The sequence below is a fragment of the Ornithorhynchus anatinus genome, chromosome 5 (genome assembly GCF_004115215.2).
Source record: "Ornithorhynchus anatinus isolate Pmale09 chromosome 5, mOrnAna1.pri.v4, whole genome shotgun sequence".
Taxonomy (NCBI): domain Eukaryota; kingdom Metazoa; phylum Chordata; class Mammalia; order Monotremata; family Ornithorhynchidae; genus Ornithorhynchus; species Ornithorhynchus anatinus.
In genome coordinates this window covers 13,064,972-13,083,885 of record NC_041732.1, presented here as the reverse complement: position 1 = coordinate 13,083,885, position 18,914 = coordinate 13,064,972, and the positions used below count along the sequence as shown (strand labels likewise).

The window sequence follows — 18,914 nt, the reverse complement described above, 5'->3', positions numbered from 1 at the left end:
GAGGCAAAGAAAAGTTAAGTGACTTGTCCAAGATCATACAGCAGTGAAGTGGCAGGATTGGGATTATAACCCAGGCCCTCTGGCTCCCAGGCCAGTGCACTTTGAATAGATCTACACTTTTCCCAAACTAGGCCAGGCTGCTTCCCATTATTACTACTGGTGATCCGGCAGGGTGGAGGTCCCTGGCTACCCTCCCTGTGTAGTTTCACTACTCTCGGAACCCTCCACTGCAAACAATAGCCATCACAGGTAAGATCATACAGGCCAGTGGTCAGCTGGACAAGAGTTTCCCCTAGTCTCCCCAAGCACCACCCCTCCCTTTGAAACCAGACGTGGAGGTAGGTCTGCACAGAGTAAGCGCTTAATAAGTACCACTGATTGATTACTGAGCTGCTTTTCCTTCTTTGTGGGCAAAAACCTCCCTTTCTCTGGGCCAAGCTACAGGTCCATTCTACTCCCCAGATCAGGGTCTGCTTTGCTCAGGGGTAGGTGCAAGTCGAGGATAAGCTGTTGCTGAAGTTCCCGGGGTTCCGGGGGAGCGGTCTAGCAGAACTCCCTTGCCATTGCCCCGGTGCCATGGCAACAGGACAACAAACATCCCTTTAAGATTCCAACCTGACATCATTCTCCGGGAGCCTCCAGCTTACTCTCGACCTCAGCAGCTGCTTCTGCCCCAGGGGGAGGGGAAGTTCCTCGAGTTGGATGCGTCCAAGAGAGCTACCTGGCCGGATCTTGGCCGCGTCTTACCCCCACGCCTGCCTCCTGACCTCTGTCCCCGAAAGAGAAAACCCCAAGTAGCTGCAGCCTACCTCAGCCGGCCCGCTTCTGACCTTGGGGCAGGGAGACCCGGACACTGCGGAGAGGCTGGGAAGGGGATTCAGGAGTGATCCTGGCAGAGGGGGGCAGCAGGTCTGGACATGTTGGATGACCTGGGTGGTGCCAGGGCTCTCAGCTGCTGAGTCAGGCTCTGGGGTTCTAGGAGGAGTTCCTGCCAGAGGAGATGGCTGAGGGGAAGAAGGGCAAAGCCCCATTTGATGGCAGTGGCAGTCGTCCCACCTGGCTGCCCAGACTGCTCCGGCAGGAGACCAAGTGCACTCCTGTCATCATGACAAAACTGAAGGGTGAGTGGTACGGGGACCCCTCCATCCCAGCACCACTTTCCACCCCTCACTTCCACACCCCACTGGTACCTTCGGACTGGCTGCCCCAAGTAGGGAAATATTTACCCACCCCCCATGGTCCGCATGATGTCACTGTGTGACCCTCGGTGTACACCCAATGTTCTGTAGGTTGTTGTCTGCTGCATGCAGGTGCAGTGTCCTCTGTGATGTCACAGTGTGTGTACGTGCAGTACCCTGTATGATGTCACTCTGTAGCAGTGCTTGCATCCTGTGTGACGTCACCTTGTCATTGCAGTGTCCTGTATGTATGGTGTCACACTCTCATGGTGCATGCATGCAGTGTTCTGTATGATGTCACTCTGTCACAGTGTGTGCAACTTGTATGATGTCACCCTGCCATAGTGGTGCATGTGTAGTATCCTATATGATGTCACCCTTTCATGATGCGTGCACACAGTGTCTTGTTTGATGTCACCGTACCACAGTGTGTGTACGTAGAGTCCTTTAGGATGCACACGTAGCTTACTGTAATGTCGAGATAGGGAATTCTGTGCAGACTCTGGCCCTGTAGCGTTTAGTACCCTGCCCCTCCCACCCCTGTTTCCGAGCTATTGTATTCCCCTCCCTAGCCCCTGTTCACAGGCACTTTGAAACAGCTGATTTTCACTGGGGACCATAGTAACCAGCGTCACCCCACACTGGGATAGCCCCCTCAGAAAGAAGGGATGGGAACTGTGTCTCTGTGAAGCTCGTTCCTCACAGGAGGGGCCCGAGGAGGGGTGGACAGCCTGGAAGAAGTGTGCAGGGTCCCTGAGATGAACCCGGTATCTATCTTAATTACTCACATACTTGTCTCCACCACACAATCCCTCCTGCAAAGAGGAGTTTCTTTTTATAAACAGGTGTGTTCCCAAGAGAGGGGGCATGGGGAGAGGGGACAGGGGATACCGTAATTAAATGAATGTCTTTTGACAGGAGCACTTGGGAGAACGCAATGGGATTAAGAGATACAGTCTGAAGTGCTCTCCTTTTTTCCTTCTGGCTTCTCTTTCCTTTCTTTTCTTCTCTTTTTTGTTCTGCTACCCTTACTGTCAGACTTAATTCCCTTAAAGGTGGCCCCTCCCTGTTTTGGGATTGATAAGATTATATTAATAGTCACTGTGATGTTTGTTAAGCACTTACTCTGAGCCAAAAACTTAACAAAGTGTTGAGGTAGATACAAGATCATCAGGTGGGATGCAGTGTCTGTCCCACCTGGGGTTCACAGACTAAAGGGGAGGGAGAATAGGTAGCAAATCCCCATATTAGAGAGAAGAAAACTTAGGTGCAGAGTTAGTTAATTGCCCAAAGTCACAGAGCAGGTAAGCGGCAGAGCAGGGATTAGAACCCAGCTCTTCTGACTCTGTGGACCCATGCTCTTTCCACTAAGTCATGCTGCTTTCAAGATTTCTGCAAATTTATATGACCGATCATAAGTCACCCTGAACCTTTGAAGAGGGAAATTTAGGGGAAAAACAGTGACTTCCTGGACACCCTATTCATGCTTTCCATAGCTCTGTGGCACAGGGGCAATTCCAAATTCCCTCTGGAGGCATCTGGGCTCCGGTTGGCTCAGTGTCATCCCTCCACTCTGCCTGGCTAACATTTTCTTTTGTGTTTCCACCTCTTCCCTAGGTCCTGGATCTGGGAAATATTCCCGGCAGCCCTGCACTGGATACATAGACCATGACATCACCATGTTCAGGGAGCCCGCCTACACCTTCCGCATCATGCACTCGGGAAAAAGTGAGGCTGAGGGGTGAGGGAGGGGAGGAGCAGGGGTTGGGAGGCAGGCTTGGAGAATGAAGGCAGAGGGAAGGGGAGGGGAGGAGGAAAGGTGAAAAAGAGGAACTTCTTCCTCTAGCTTTCTTTCATCTTCTAGCCAAGCCCTGCCCCAGGGAGATGGCACTGGTAGAGCAAAGATGATACCCTACATGATGTGGGTTTGTTGGTAAGAACCTCAGGTTAGCCCTGCAGACATCCTCATTGGCCCCCAACAATACATAAGCCAGGCTTGCATTTAAGTCCAACTGTCTACCAGCCTGCAGTTTAACCAACCTGAAAAATCTACCCCAGCCCATCCTGGCCAAGATCAGGTCTGACAAGTGAAGCACCTAATGCCCTTGAGTCTCAGAGTCACCTGGAGAAACATGGTACTGAATGGGGTGGGGCGGGGGTACGGCAACCATTTTCCAAACTTGCTTGAGACAGCAGTATCTTCTGGGTCCAGAGCCTGTGGGCTAAAGCTAATTTTCCTAGATGGCCAAATCCATTTTCCAGGTTCTTCCCCAACAACCCTTCCCAGAGAACGCTTCTACAACCTCTCCTTTAGTTTGGCTCTGGCATTTCCCCATAAGGAAGCAATGGATTTGTGGGAATCATATTGAATGAGCACCTACTGAGTGCCAGGGCCTTTACTGTGTACTTGGGAAGTTCAACCAAAGTATAAAGCCTGTTCCCGCTCATGAGGAGCTGATGCTCTCATTGAGACTCTGGCTCATCTGAAGGAGAGGAGGCTGGTCTTGGTATACAAGGAACCGGCGCCGGTCTGGGTATCCAAAGGAAAGGACACTCCCTGTCAATTGAAGTGGGCCATCCTTTCTTGGCATATGTGGAACTGGATGGCATGGGTTGCATTACCAAAATGGCTCTAGATGGCAGACTTAATCGCATTGGAGACCATCCCCACCCCAAATAAGCTCCCCTTCCCCCATACCCCTACCCCAAGGACCCCCTTTAAGTGCAGGCTTCAGGCTACTGTGACAGCTGGACAGTAGTGATCTGCTCTGTTGTTATGTTTGCTAAGGAGACTTTCCCTTTGAGTCTCTGGTCTGAGAGCCAAACTTGGAGGCAAGAACTTAAATGGGAATGAATTCCTAGCTTAATTTAGGTCCTGAAAGCAGGGGGCTGGACTAGATGACCTCTGGGAGCAGGGCTTGGGAGGAATCATTCAGGATCTCCTCTCCTCCTGACACTCTCTTGCAGGATACTCTGACCCCTGCAGTCCTGGACCTTGCTATTACTTCAACCCAAATCTCACCCGCTTCGGAATGTCCCACAGCCCACAGGTCTCCATTTTCGAGCGGCTGCCCAATTTACGTAAGTCTCTTAACTTCTCAGGACCTCGCTTTCCTCATTTGCAAAATCAGGATAAAATACCTGTTTGTTATTATTCTATTTGTTAAGTCCTTACTATGTGTGAAACACTCTTCTAAGCACTGGGGTAGCTACAGATTAATCAGGTCCGTCACAGGCCCTGATCCACTTGGGCTCACAGTTTAAGTAGGAAGGAGAACAGATATTTCTTCCAAGCCCATGCTCTTTCTACTAGGGTCTTCCTCTTAGAATGTAAGCCCCATGAGGGATAGGATTCTTGTCTCTGCCCCAGAGTTGAGCACAGGGCTTGGCTCAGAGTAGAACTTATTAAAGGCCATCTTTAGAGCAAGCAGCATGAGGTAGTAGGTAGAACACTGGCCTGGAATTCAGAATATCATGTGTTCTAATCCCAGCTCTGCCACTTTTCTACTGGGTAAACTTGGGCAAGCCATTTCATTTCTCTGGGCCTCCGGTTCCTTCTCTGAAAAATGGGGATTAAGACTGTGAGTCCCATATGGCATGGGGATTGTCCAATCCAGTTTGCTTGAACCTTCCCCAGTGCTTAGTACAATGCCTGGCACATAGTAAGGGCTTAACAAATACTATTATTATTATTATTTACTATTCTACATAATCCATTGGGCCACCAAGCAAATGCCCAAAAGTTCTTTGGGGTAATCAGCCTTGGCTGTACAGACCCTAACACCCCACTGGCTCTCTTTGGAGTTGACCGTTGTCATTTCTTGCCTCTAAATAGAGCACCTACTTTCTCGGTCCGGGTCATATGGCCTAACCAACTCCCCTAGAAGAGGTCAGGGCAGAGGGGAGCTGGCCCTGAAACAGAGAAGCAGCATGGCCTAATGCATAGAACATGAGCCTGGGAGTCAGAAGGACTTGGGTTCTAATTCCAACTCTAGCTCCTGTCTGCTCTGTCATCTTGGATGAGTCGCTTGGACAGGGACAGGGGCTGTGTCCAATCTGATGGCCTTGCATACACCTCAGCACTTTGTAGAGTCTTGGCACATAGTAAGCGCTTAACCAATGGCATTATTTTTATTAAGGAGGGAGGAAAATAATAATAATGATATAATTATGATACTTGTGAAGCACTTACTATGTGCCAAGCACTGTTCTAAGCGCTGGGGTAAATACAAGTTAATCAGGTTGGACACAGTCCCTGTCCCATATGAGGCTCACAATCTTAGTAAGACCTCTCAACTCTGGAGGAACTTTTGGAAGACTCCTGCTGACTTCCAGCCCAAAGCAGAGGATGACAAGAGATCATAAAATATTCCTTTTCCCCCCTCCTTAGACTGCGAGCCTCGTGTGACTCAGGTAATAATAATAATAATAATGTTGGTATTTGCTAAGCGCTTACTACGTGCAGAGCACTGTTAGAGAGAGGGGAATGTGACCAATCTACTTCTATAGCATCTACTCCAGTGCTTGGCACCAAGATAGATAGACACCATCTCTGCCCTCAAGGAGCTTACAGTCTGGCAGGAAAGATTGAAATTTCTATGTGAAGTTGTTCTTCATAGTTGAAGAAGACTCCGCTGATGGTGAAGTTCACTTAATGAAAGTTCGTGTGGCTGCAAAGGCCTTTGTGAGACCCACCTTCCCATCCTGGCTACAGTGAGCACAAAAAAAGGCCTTCCCTCTTTGTGTTGTCATGCTTGACGTTTGCAGTGCCTGATGCTGTTTTGTCTTTTGCCTTCTGGTCGCCTTGTAAATGTGTAATGAATACCACCATTATTCTTGCTAGTCTGCCTTTCTACTTGAAGTCATCAAGTGTTTTCATGGCTACTAGCTCATTTGCTCCCCTCCAACTCTCTTTGATCAGTTGAAGCGTAGAAAGGTTAAGTGACTTGCCCCAGCTCACCCACCCCATCATCAGAGGGCAAGTGCTTTCTCATCCTGCTGTAGGGCTCTTCCATGTATCCACCCAGAGGACCCCGCTGCAGAAACCTCCTAGAGGCTGGAAGGTGTTCAGAGAGGTGCCCAAGGAGGGGAGCGGAGAACAGCGTGTTTCCCAGTGCTGGCTCCTGACCTGGGTGGCCATCCTATGTGCGCCCCTGGCTCTGAGCCCGACCACGGGGGCACAACGCCCATCCACTGCCGCCGCCGCTGCCACCAAGCTCAGACCCCACCGAAACCACACGTTTAAAAGGGCCGTCACTCACCCTGGGTGGAGCTGCCAGGCAGGAAATGGAGACAGATCATTGCAGTTTCCTTGCCCCAGAAATAGGAGAGGGGTACACCACCCAGGAAACAGGAGCTGCTGAAGTGGGCACTATGTGGCACAGAGTGGGCGGAGGGCTCACCAGATGGAGGGTCTGTCCCCTCTTTTTTCCTGAGTTTAAGAGTGGTCCCTCCCAGATGCAGAGGGATGGATTGGATGACTCCTTGAGGCTCCATGGCTTCTTCTCTGAACTTGGGTCCCTGGTGAACTGAGGAGCCAGTGGGCACTTGGCATTCCTTTGAGCCCCCTGAAATAGGAGCCACCAGGATCTTGAAAGGGTAGACCCTGCCCCCCCACCTCAACCCCCCTCCCAAAAATGGAAGCAGTTTTTCCAACCCCATCAAATCCCCTTCTTTCCTCTCCCCCATTCAGTGCTGGGATAATTATCCCTTCCTCCTAGCTCCCTAGCTGGCTGACCCCTGGATAGCCACCCCAGGGATGCTAGCGTCCTGCCCTACATCCACAGGGATGGAGAGGATTGGAAGAAGCCATGATCCAGGACAGGGGGCTGAGAACTCCCTCTTCCCCCAGCTCCTGCCTCTGGCCTCCCACTGGGGACACCTGACGATCTGCCCTGAGCCGATCACATTAGACTCCAAGAGGATGCAGGAGGAGTCCAGAGGAGGCTGAGGAGGCTGGAGAAAGACAGAGGAGGGGATCTGGGCCACATTACTATCCTCCCCCTGCTCCTCTCTGGTCCAGCTTGAGAAATCTGAGGTCGAGGAGTTGAGACCCGGGTTGTTTGAATCTGCAGACCTCAAATGGGCAGTCCTATTGGCCACCAGCTTTCAAACTTTAGATCCAAACTTTAGCTCCTAGGCCAGTGGCCCTTCTTGAGCTCAGAGGGCCAATGGTCCTGGCAGATACAGCCTGGGTTGGGGCTGGGAGGGAGGAGGTGGAGAGGTGGGTCCAGGGACCTGGAAAATGTCAAACAGGGGACAGCAGACCAAACAGGGGACAGCAGACCAGCCCTCCCAGCAGGCGGGTGGAGGAGGTGGGTCTGGGAGACTGGAGTCACAGCTGGAGCTGCCAGCGTGCTTCCCATCCCCTTCCCCTTCCCCCGCCCCCCAGTCCTGAATAATTCCCCACCCACCAATCCCCTGCCTGCCCCCCATCTCTACCCTCCCTGCCCAGCAACAGGCTTGTACTTCTGTCAGCCAAACAGAAGCTAATCCAGTCCTCTGTGGAGTGAGGCGGGGGAGCAAGAGAGCAGAGAGCTGAAGACGGGGCGGGTGGGGACTGAGACCTCAGGCTTCCAGCCGCTAATACTCATTCCTTATGGACTTGAGCTTGGACCAGCTGGGGCTTGGGTTTGGGAGGTCGGGATTGGCCCATGAGGAGAAAGAGCACTGGCCAGGAGGACCTGGAAATTTGGATAGACTTGACCTTGATTTGTCTCCCATGTGGAGGAGGAGGCGATGGGGTGAGTGGTTGTCAATAACCAAATTGACAGTCTTGACTGATCTCTAGTGAAGCAGTATGGCCTAATGGAGCCAGTATAGAAGCGGAAGACAGGAGACCCGGGTTCTAATCCCGCCTGGGTCACTTGTCTACTGTGTGAACTTGGATAAGTCACTTAACCACTCTAGGCCTCAGTTTCCTCATCTGTAAAATGAGGGTAAAATACTTGTTCTCTCTTCAACATATACTGTGAGCCCCTTGTATCTTTTCTGGTGCTTGGCACAGCACTTGGTAAAGAATAAGCATTTAATAAATTCTGCACTTATTATTACTATTATTCCTACTGTCTGAGCACCACACTGGGCAGCAGATGTGCTCCTTGTCCCCAGCCCCTACAGCTCAGCTTCCCTGCAACTCCTCAACCCCGCAGCCCCACAGTCCCACAGGCTGGTCCCCGGTCTGACTGCTGTTGTTTGTTTGCAGGGACGGAGTCCACACCGGAGCCGGCGACCTATCACTGGGAGAAAGTGCCCCCGCCCGGAGAGCGCTGCGCCCCGGCGTTCTCTATGGGGAGTCGGTGGCCCTTCCGCGTGTCGGACCCCACTCCTGGCCCTGGCCAGTACTCCCTGCCACGGCCGCCCCCAGGACGTGGGCCTGGCCCCACCCTGGGCTCCACCTGCACTCTCTGGGCCTTCAACAAAGACCTGGTCCGGGGGCCTGGCCCCGCTGCCTACTCCCGGCCGGACCCTGACACCTTCCTGACCCGCAGTCCCTGCCACAGCCTGGCCTTGCGCCTCCAGCCGCCCAAGGGCTCAAGCTTGGGGCCCGGTCCAGGGGCCTACAATGTGCATCGGGTGACCATCCACAAGCCCCGGGCCCCTGCCTGCACCCTGCACATCAGGCACTCCGACTACCTCACCCCTCTGGTCATTGATGTGAAGGACTGATCCCTGTGCCTGCCCTTCCTGTCCAAGCCCAGGTGGCCCGGGGAGGCCGGGGGCATGGGGGACTGGGGAGTACTTGGGGGAGTAGGGGACTTCCCTTGCAGGGATATGGGAGCCGCTTCAGGGGTTCCCAGGACTCAGAGTGCCGGGTGTCTGGCACCAGCACCCTCCTGTAGACAGGAGTCCTCTCTCTGCCCAGACCCTTCCCCTCTCTGATAGCCTCGTCCTCCACTGTCCTCCATCCCACTGAATTTTATCTTAATAAAATAAAAGACTATTGATCTTAAGAGAGCGGGAGTTCTCTGTGGAAATAGAAATGGAACAGATTGCTGCCCAATGAGGGCATCCACATCTCCCTCACCTGTCTCCTTCACCTGTTCCTTCATCTGCCCCTTCACCTCTCCCCTTCACCTGCCCCTTCACCCCTACACTTCACCTTTTCATTCATTCATTGTCATATTTATTGAGTATTTACTGTGTGCAGGGCACTTTACTAAGCACTTGGGAGAGTACAGTACAACAATAAACAGACATATTCCCTGCCCACAATGAGCCCACAGTCTAGAGTCTGTGTATATATCTATGTTTCTATTTATTTGATGGTATTGATGCCTAACTACTTGTTTTGTTTTGCTGTCTGTCTCCCCCTTTTAGATTGTGAGCCCATTGTGGGGCAGGAATTGTTTCTATCAGTTGCTGAATTGTACATTCCAAGCGCTTAGGACAGTGCTCTGCACACAGTAAGCATTCAATAAATACGATTGATTGAATAAATAAATAAATGAATAGAGGGGAAGACAGACATCAACATAAATAAATAAACCACAGATAAGTACATAAGTGCTGTGGATTGGGAGGGAGGATAAATAAAGGGAGCTAGTCAGGGTTACGCAGAAGGGAGTACGAGAAGAGGAAAAGAGGGCTCAGTCAGGGAAGACCTCTTGGAGGAAATGTGCCTTCAAAAAATTTTTGAAGAGAGGGAGAGTAATTGTCTGTTGGATAAGAGGAGAGAGGGAGTTCCAGGGCAGAGGTAAAGCGTGGGCGAGAGATCGGCGGTGAGATAGGTGAGTTTGAGGTTTCACCTGCCCCTTCACCTGCATCCTTAACCTGCCTCTTCATCTCTATCCCTCACCGCCTCCTTCACCTCTCCCCTTCACTTGCCCCTTCACATTACCCTATTTATTTTGTTAATGAGATGTACATCACCCTGATTCTATTTATTTGCTATTGTTTTAATGAGATGTTCTTCCCCTTGATTCTATTTATTGCCATTGTTCTTGTCTGTCTGTCTCCCCCAGTTAGATTGTAAACCCGTCAAAGGGCAGGGACTGTCTCTATCTGTTACCGATTTGTACATTCCAAGGGCTTAGTACAGTGCTATGCACATAGTAAGCGCTCAATAAATACTATTAAATGAACGAATGAATCTGGCCCTTCACCAGACTCTTCACCTCACCTGTTTCTTTCATCTGACCCTTTCACCCATCTCCATCTCTCTCCTTCACCTCTACCCTTCACCTGTCTCTTTCACCTGCCCCTTTACCTGTCTCTTTCACTTGCTCCCTTCACCGCCCCCTTCATCCACCCCTTTCACTTTCCAAGGAAAGCTACTGCATCAGAGGTTTGTTCGGTGGGCTTCCAGGGCCAGGCAATCGGGACTTAGTTAATGTGAGTGAGTGTGTTTGTGTGTAGGTGTGTGCATTTATTTGTAGATGTTTTCATATATATGCATGAGCTTTTGGCTAACTGTATATGTATAAGTGTATGTGGGGATGAAGTGCGGCAACAGTGAGTATATCTGTAGGTGTGTTGGTATATGTGTTCATGTGGGTGGTGATTGATAGCATGTGTTTATGTGTGCTAGGCCATTTACATGGTGGGGTGAGGGTGGGTGTGTGTTTGAGGCAGGCGGCTTCGCTGCCCCAAGAGTTTCTGGGATACTTGTCCTGGTCACAGAGCTGGGAAGCAGAAACTCCTCAAAACACCCTGTGAGAAGTAGGGGGGAGGCCCGAGGGGGGCCGGGGGAGGGGGCACTGATCATGGTGATCCCTTCCCCTACCCCTGCCATGCTACCACCGAGTTACAGAGGCACTTTTCATTACCCATGTGGCACAGTTTACCAATGGAAGGGAATCCTGCCAGAGGTAAACTTTTTCTGGAAAGTCCAGAACCTGGAAGGGTTATCTTGGGGATAACCAGGACCTCCCTCCCCCTGGCCCTACTTTCATTCCAGAGCCGTGGGGATCCCCTCCCAGGCCCCTGAAAACAGGGGCACCGCTTCTGACCCACAGCACTTGGTTCCAGGATGGTTACTGGAGTTAGGGCCCACCAGTTGGAAACCGGGCTGTTTGGGATACAACTGGCAGAATGGTGTCCCTGTATAGAGTCGCTGGCCGGCCTGAGTTTCGGTGTGGTTTGGGGATGACAGACCGTCCTGAGCGGTCGATGGAGCCCATGTGAGGAATACCCAGGGGGCAAAGACTGGAACGTCTGCCCAGAGTGAGGGTACCGGCTGGGATGATGCCAAGAAGGGCTGGTGCTGGAGGCTGGGGCAGGGGGCTTGTTTACTGTTTGGGGGCAGCACCCACGTGTCTCCTCTCCGCTGCAAGTGTCCACGTGTTTCTGCTCACGTTCGTAGGCCCATGTACCCCGTGGTTGGCTCGCCAGCCAGCCGGGCCAGGCAGGACCCTCGGGTTTTTGTCACAAGGTGGCAGTCTCGGCTTGCACATCTCTTGCCCAGAGTCGGCCTTCCCCCATCCTCCCTGCCGTCTTCCCTTCTTTCCCGGCCAAGGCTTGAGCAAGACCACCCTCTTCCTCGATCACGGAGTGGGTGCTGGGAAGTCTGGGTCTTATTAGGTAGGGGGAGCTTGGTCCAGGCTACAGAGAAGAAGAGCAGGGCGAAGCACGGCCTAGTAGATGGAGCACGGGCCTAGCAGTCTGAAGGTCAGTGACCTTTGGGTGAGTCACTTAACTTCTCTGTGCCTCAGTTCCCTCATTTGGAAAATGCGGATTAAGACCGTGAGCCCCGTGTGGAACAGGACTGAGTCCAATTCATTTATCTTATAACTACCCCAGTGCTTACAACAGTGCCTGGCACATAGTAAATACTAAGAAATACCATAATTATTATTTTTACTGGACACCCCTTCCCCTCTCCCCACTGCCACTCCCTCCCAGCACGCCCAGGCTCCTCAGGTGGGTTGGGTCACCCTGCCGCAGAACCACCCCAAGAGGAAACAGACCGATTTTGGGCCGGGATCTCAAGGCTCCTAGTTTCCTCAGTCACCCAGCCTCACCCCCACCCTTCCTACTAAATTACCAGTGAGTGCATTTCTGGTGAGCCTGTGCCTGCAGATAATATGTTCATCTGCATCTTAGGTTTTTAGCCATTAAACGTTTTGGGCATTTGGACTAGGTGATTGAGATGTCAGGTGTCCCAGCCTCCTGGCCCCCAGGATGGGCCCACGGGCCCTGTTCTTTTCCAGGAAGGTTGTGCTGGAGGGAGAAACCAGGATGCCCCAGAGTGGAGGGAAGGGTCGAAGAGTCAGGGGACCATGTCCTTCCTTAGGCCACCTCTGACCCTAAGGGAAGGTTGGATGGGTCTTTAAGGGAGAGGAGAGCTGAGGCAGCTAGGAAAAGCTCTTTGGAGTTGGGGGAAGGGGCAGGTGGGAGGGATATCTGGGCGATCTGGGTTGGGAAGACATGAAGGAAAGGAAAGAGCATAGGAGGAAAGAGACCTGAAAAAGGTGGAGAGAAATATGGGGGGAGGTAGGGAAAAAGACCCGCTCCTCCAGACTATAAGATCCTTGTGGGCAGGGCAGCTGTCTACCAAATCGATTACATTGTACTCTCCCAAGCACTTGGTACAGTGGTCTGCACACAGCACTCAATAACTACAAAAGATTGATTGATTGATTGATAGATTGAAAAGAGACTCGTGGGAGCAGAGTAGGAGGGGAGGGGCTGACAGGACTACAACAAGAAGGAGGGAATCAAGGAGCAAGAGTCAGGGGGCCTGCTGGGTGACCTTGGGCAAGTTGCTTTACTTCTCTGGGCCTCAGTTACCCCATCTGTAAAATTGGGTTTAAGAGTGTGAGCCCAATTTGGAACAGGGACTGTGTCTGACCTGATTAACTTTAATCTACCCCATTGCTTAGAGCAGTACTTGGCAGATAGTAGGTGCTTAGCAAATGTCATAATTATGTATGATTATTATTCTCTGGGCCTCAGTTTCTCCATCTATAAAATGGAGATGAAATACTTGTTCTCCCTCCCCTTTAGACAGTGAACCTCATATAAGACAGGTACAGTGATCCAACCTGATTGTATTGACTCTCCCCCAGTGACCTTCTGGATTGCTTAAAGGGTGGGGAGGCCAGCAGGATGTTGGGTAGGGTCTTCCCAGTCCACCGTCGAATCCTGCCTCCTCACCAGCCTTCCTGCTTCCAGCCTCTCCCCCGCTCCACCATCACTCCCACACAGGTCATTTTCCCAGAACGACAGCTCGCATCGCTCGGTTCCTCCGAACCCTCCCCTGCCTTCCTGTGTCCATCAGCATCAAACAGATCTCCTCACGGTCAACTTCAAAGTTCTGCACCAACTCAGTTGCCTATCTTCACCTACTCCTCCCAACTTTCTGCCTTTCTTCCTCCCAGGCCAACCTTCTATCTTGCTCTAGACTCTCTTGCCTCCATCCCTCCCCTCACACTGTTCCCCCAGACTAGACCTTCCGCCCTTCCCGAATCTGTCAGATCACAGTTCTCCCCACCTTCGAGTACTTAGTAGAGTGCTCTTCAGATAGTGAACACTCAATAAATATCACTGATTGACTCAAAGCCCTCCTAAAATCCCACCTCATACAATGAGCTTAACCTGATAAATTCCTAACATCCTGAGTGGTGTAAACCCACCAGCCATCTCGGCTGTACTTATGATCACAGTGAGTGCTCAGTAAATACAAGTGATTTATTTATACCCATTCTCAGCACTTATGGATAGGCACTTAGTTATTTATTCTGATTGCTCTATTTGCAAATACTTTTCTCTCTGTCTTCCCCCCCATAGAGTAGAAGCTTCTTCTGGGCAGGTAATATGTCACTTGCTTGTGCTTCACTGTATCCAGTAGGTGCTCAGTAAGCACTATTACTACTACAATTAATAAATAATTATGGTTTTCGTATGCCCTTACTATGTGTCAGCACTGTTCTGAGCACTGGGGTAGATTCAAGTTACACTGGGCACAGTCCCTGACCTGAAATTATCCCTGTCCCACCTGGGGCTTAAGGTCTAAATAAGAGGACTGGTATTGAATCCCCATTTGAGGAAACTGAGGCCCAGAGAAGGTAAGTGCCTTGCCCAAGGTCACACAACTGGCAATTAACAAAGCTGGGATTAGAACCCAGGGCCTCTGACTCCCAGGCCCAGGCTCTTTCCACTGGGCCAGACTGCTCCTACCCTAGCCCAAAGCCAGGAACTCTGGGCACAAGATGGCCTGCCTCGGAGCAGTGAGGGGCTACCTCCGCTCCAGAAGGAAATAACGGCTATTTTTGTGGCTTTTTCAGGATTTACCTGGTTTTTCAGTGCTGGTGGGTCAGCCTTCCTTACCCTGTGCCTCCAGCCCAGATTGGGAGCCCCTACAGAGCAGAAATATTCTTCCCAGCACCTCGAACAGCGCTACGCCCCTAGCGAGAGCTTAATAAATGTCGTTACGGCCACTGCTACCACCATCCCTGCTGCCATCGATTGCATTTCCTCCCTAGGGGACCCCCTTCCTCTGTATTGCAGCTGGCTGACAGCTCTGAGGGCTGGAGAAAGACTGGGATGGAGAAGGAGAGAGAGTCGAGCAAGAGAAAACACAGGCACACACACACACATGCCATCTGTCTCAGTGTCCATGTTCTGCCTGGGGGCAGGGGGTTGGACCAGATGACCTCTCACGATCCTTTCAAGTCCGAGTCTGAGGATTTTCAAGAAAACAGAGAGTGAGAAAGGCGGAAAGGAGCTCTCTGCTAGTAATTGCGAGTGGCTGCTTAATAGACCCTTTAAAATTTGTTTCCAACGACATTCAAGTTTTAATTGAAAGTGAAAATTGAATGGAAAACCCAGGCTCGTCCCTGGCCCCGCAGCTCCCGCCGCTCTCATTGTTTTCTCGATGCTCAGACTTTGCCTGTGAATTTCTCTCCCTCCGCAGAGGGACCCATCTGTCTTCAGGCAGATTAGAAAGATGTCACTTGGCCGACAGAACCATTTATCATGGCGGCTAGAGAAATTAGCAAAGTCCAGGCGCTGAATCCAGAAGGGAGGGTTTGGGTGGGTCCCGGCAGCTCACTCAGCGTGGCCTGGGGGACAGAGCACAGGTTTGGGAGTCAGGAGCCCCTGGCTCTAATCCCCCTTCTGTCGCTTTCCTGCTGGGTGACCTTGGACAAGTCACTTCACTTCTCTGGGCTTCAACTTCTTCATCCATATAGGCAGGGACTGATCCTGATCTGATTGTCCTGCATTCAACCCCAGCTTTTAGTAGAATGCTTGCATATAGGAAGGCATTAATGAATGCCAGTATTATTATTATCATTCATTCATTCAATCATACTGTGTGCAGATCATTGTACCAAGCGCTTGGGAGAGTACAATACAACAACAGTTACATTCCCTGCCCTCAACAGGCTTACAGTCTTGAAGGGAGGAGACAGACATCAATACAAATTAATAAATTTACAGGTATATACATAAGTGCTGTGGAGCTGGTGGGGTGGGAGAGCAAAGGGAGCAAGTCAAGGCAATGCAGAAAGGAGTGGGCGATGAGGAAAGATGGCACTTAGTCTGGGAAGGCCTCTTGGAGGAGATGTGGCTTCAATAAAGCTTTGAAGGAGGGAAGGATGTGATGAGCCCACAAAATCCTGCCTTTTTAGTGACTGACTGTGATCCGGTGAACAACAACAAGGAAGAGACTTTGCAGAACCACTGATGGGTTCTACCTGAGATAGATGATTGCGGGCCTGTGAGGAGGTGGAGCATGGAGGGAGGTGTGGCTTTTTCTTCTTGTCCTACCTCGTAACAGGCCTGGACCAATCAATGACTGCTATGCAGAGCCACAGCTGCCATACCTAAGCCAGGTAAAAGGTGGTTGCTTTGAGGGATGCACAGGGGCATTTGGAGACAACATGTAGAGAAACAAGTATGCTGAGAGCAGCAGAAGACAGCAGCACTTGAAAGCAGAAAGAAGCAGCATTGGGAGGAAGGGCTCCTTTGACCACAAAATGGAATTGGACCCTTGGATGGTGGAGTGAGTGAATAAGTGAGTGAGTGTGTATATATATATATATATATGTATGGGTCACTCTCTTGCAGGTTGGTAAAACTAAGTAAAAAACTTCTCACAGTAGCCTTGGTGATCAGAGGTGTGGTTTGACTTCTATGTGTCACTTAGGCTCCCCTGGTCCAGGAAGGTCCTGGTTGGTATGAACCTGGGGCTCACGACAGAGAGCAATTATCTGACAGGGAAGGCATTCCAGACTGGAGGCAGGACGTAGGCTAGAGGTCAGAGTGAGACAGGCCAGATTGAGGCACAGTGAGAAGGTTAGCACTAGAAGAGTGAAGTGTGAGAGCTGGGTTGTAGAAGGAGAGAAGCAAGGTGATTTAGGAGGGGACAAGGTGGTAGAATGCTTTAAAGTCATTGGTGAAGAGCTTTTTTTATTATTATTTTTAGTTGGATCCTTTACAGACTGAGAGGATCAAAAGTAATTGTACATGTGTGTGACTCAGGTCGAGAGAAGCAAGGTGAGATAGGAGGGGTCAAGGTGGTAGAATGCTTCAAAGTCATTGATGAGGAGTTTTTTTATTATTATTATTTTTAGTTGGATCCTTTACAGACTGAGAGGATCAAAATAATTGTACATGTGTGTGACTCAGGTCAAAGAGTGTAATGAAGGGGCCTCCTGGAATCAATAACAGTAATACTATTAATGATAATTATGGTACTTGTTAATTCAATTCAGTCGTATTTATTGAAACTTACTGTGAAGCAGCGTGGCTCAGTGGAAAGAGCACGGGCTTTGGAGTCAGGGCTCATGAGTTCGAATCCCAGCTCTGCCACTTGTCGGCTGTGTGACTGTGGGCAAGTCACTTAACTTCTCTGTGCCTCAGTTCCCTCATCTGTAAAATGGGGATTAAGACTGTGAGCCCCACGTGGGACAACCTGATTCCCCTGTGTCTACCCCAGCGCTTAGAACAGTGCTCGGCACCTAGTAAGCGCTTAACAAATACCAACATTATTATTATTATTATTACTGTGTGCAGAGCACTGTACTAAGTGCTTGGAAAGTACAATACAGCAATAAAGAGAGACATCCCTGCCCACAATGGACTCATAGTCTGGAGGACTGTTAAGTGCTTACTATATGCTAAGCAATGGGGTAGATGCAAGTTAAACAGGTTGGACTCAGTCCCTGTCCCACACTAGGCTCATACTCTAAATTCCCATTTTACAGGTGAGGTAACTGAGGCCCAGAGAAGTGAAGTGACTTGTTCAAGGTCACACAGCAGACATGTGGTGGAGCCGGGATTCGAAGCCAGGACCTTTCTCTCAGGCCCGGGCTCTATCCACTAAGCCTCACTGCTTTCCTTGTCCTGGTTATCCCTCCTTAGCCCAGCTGGGGAGACCTCAAATCCTGGCCTCCAGCGACTACCTTGTCCTGCTAGATGTGCTGGGTAGGGGAATCTGAATCAAAAGCTTCACCCAAGAGAGCATTCTGACCTTATCAGGACACTCAACCTGGATGAGTTTGCATCTGGAACCTTGGACGTGCAGCCACCCAAGAGCCTTGCTCAGTCTGAGGTCAGGTTCAAAGTATTTAGCACTTTGGACACACTCCCTCTAAAGCACTATGGCCTAGAGGATAGAGCATGGTCCTGGGCATCAGAAGGACCTGGGTTCTAATCCTAGCTCTGCCACTTGTCTGCTGGGTGACCTTAGGCCAGTCTTTTAACTTTTCTGTGCCTCAGTTATCTCAACTGTGAAATGGGGATTAAGGCTGTGACCCTCATGTGGGACAACAATAATGGCATTTGTTAAGTGCTTACTAAGTACCAGGCACTGTTTTAAGCATTGGGATAGATACAAGGTTATCAGGTTGTCCCACTTGGGACTCACAGTCTTAATCCCCATTTTACAGATGAGGTAACTGAGGTACAGAAAAGTTAAGTGGCTTGCCCAAAGTAGCACAGTTGACAAGTGGCAGAGCCAGGATTAGAACCCATGACCTCTGACTCTCAGGCCCATGCTCTTTCCACTAAGCCACGCTGCTTCTAACATGGACTTGCGACATGGACTGTGTCCAACTTGATTAGCTTGTATCTAAACCTGGCTTAGTGCAGTGTTTGGCACATAATAAGCTCTTAACAAAGCACTTATAAAACACACACACATACGCACAACTATGTGGGCCCACTTTACAATTCCTTGAGGCAGAGGGTGAACCTGAGAGAGAGACCAAGAAGGTGTGGCTAGGGAGAGAGGAGGAGAATCAGGAGGGGACAGTATCAGTGAAAACAAGGTTGGTTACTGTTTCCATTTCCAGGAGAGGGGGTTGGTCCATAGTGTCAAAGGCAGCTGTGAGGTCAAGCAAGATTAGGATGGAGTAGAGACTGTTGGATTTGGCAATGAGAAGGTCATTGGTGACATTGGAGACAGCGGATTCAGTGGAATGAGGCGGCTGATAGCTGGTTTATAGAGTTGGTATTTGTTAAGTGCTTACTATGTGCAGAGCACTGTTCTAAACGCTGGGGTAGATACAGGGTAATCAGGTTGTCCCACGTGAGGCTCACGGTCTTAATCCCCCTTTTACAGATGAGGTAACTGAGGCACAGAGAAGTTAAATGACTTGCCCACAGTCACACAGCTGACAAGTGGCAGAACCGGGATTCAAACCCATGACCTCTGACTCCCAAGCCTGGGCTCTAATGTCAAGAAGGGAGTAGGGGGAGAGGAAGTGGAGGCAGCAGGTATAAACAACTCCTTGGAGGATTTTGGACTGGATTGGGAGGAGGGAGATGGGGCAACCACTGGAAGGCCCA

General features: G+C 50.6%; 1 protein-coding gene across 1 annotated transcript; it reads left to right on the top strand.

Moving 5' to 3' along the window:
- Positions 1–606: 606 nt before the first annotated feature.
- On the top strand, positions 607–9,130 carry ODF3L1 (outer dense fiber of sperm tails 3 like 1). Its single transcript, XM_001509499.4, has 4 exons — positions 607–1,121; positions 2,796–2,906; positions 4,146–4,259; positions 8,383–9,130. The coding sequence occupies exons 1-4, from the start codon at positions 1,001–1,003 to the stop codon at positions 8,844–8,846; spliced, it is 810 nt and encodes a 269-aa protein (XP_001509549.1). The 5' UTR covers positions 607–1,000; the 3' UTR covers positions 8,847–9,130.
- The last annotated feature ends 9,784 nt before the right edge of the window (positions 9,131–18,914 follow it).

Coding starts and splice junctions, on each gene's coding strand:
- ODF3L1 (XM_001509499.4), top strand. CDS start 1,001: ATGGCTGAGGGGAAGAAGGGCAAAGCCCCATTTGATGGCAGTGGCAGT. Junction 1,122..2,795: donor CATCATGACAAAACTGAAGG/GTGAGTGGTACG, acceptor CCTCTTCCCTAG/GTCCTGGATCTGGGAAATAT. Junction 4,260..8,382: donor CGAGCGGCTGCCCAATTTAC/GTAAGTCTCTTA, acceptor GTTTGTTTGCAG/GGACGGAGTCCACACCGGAG.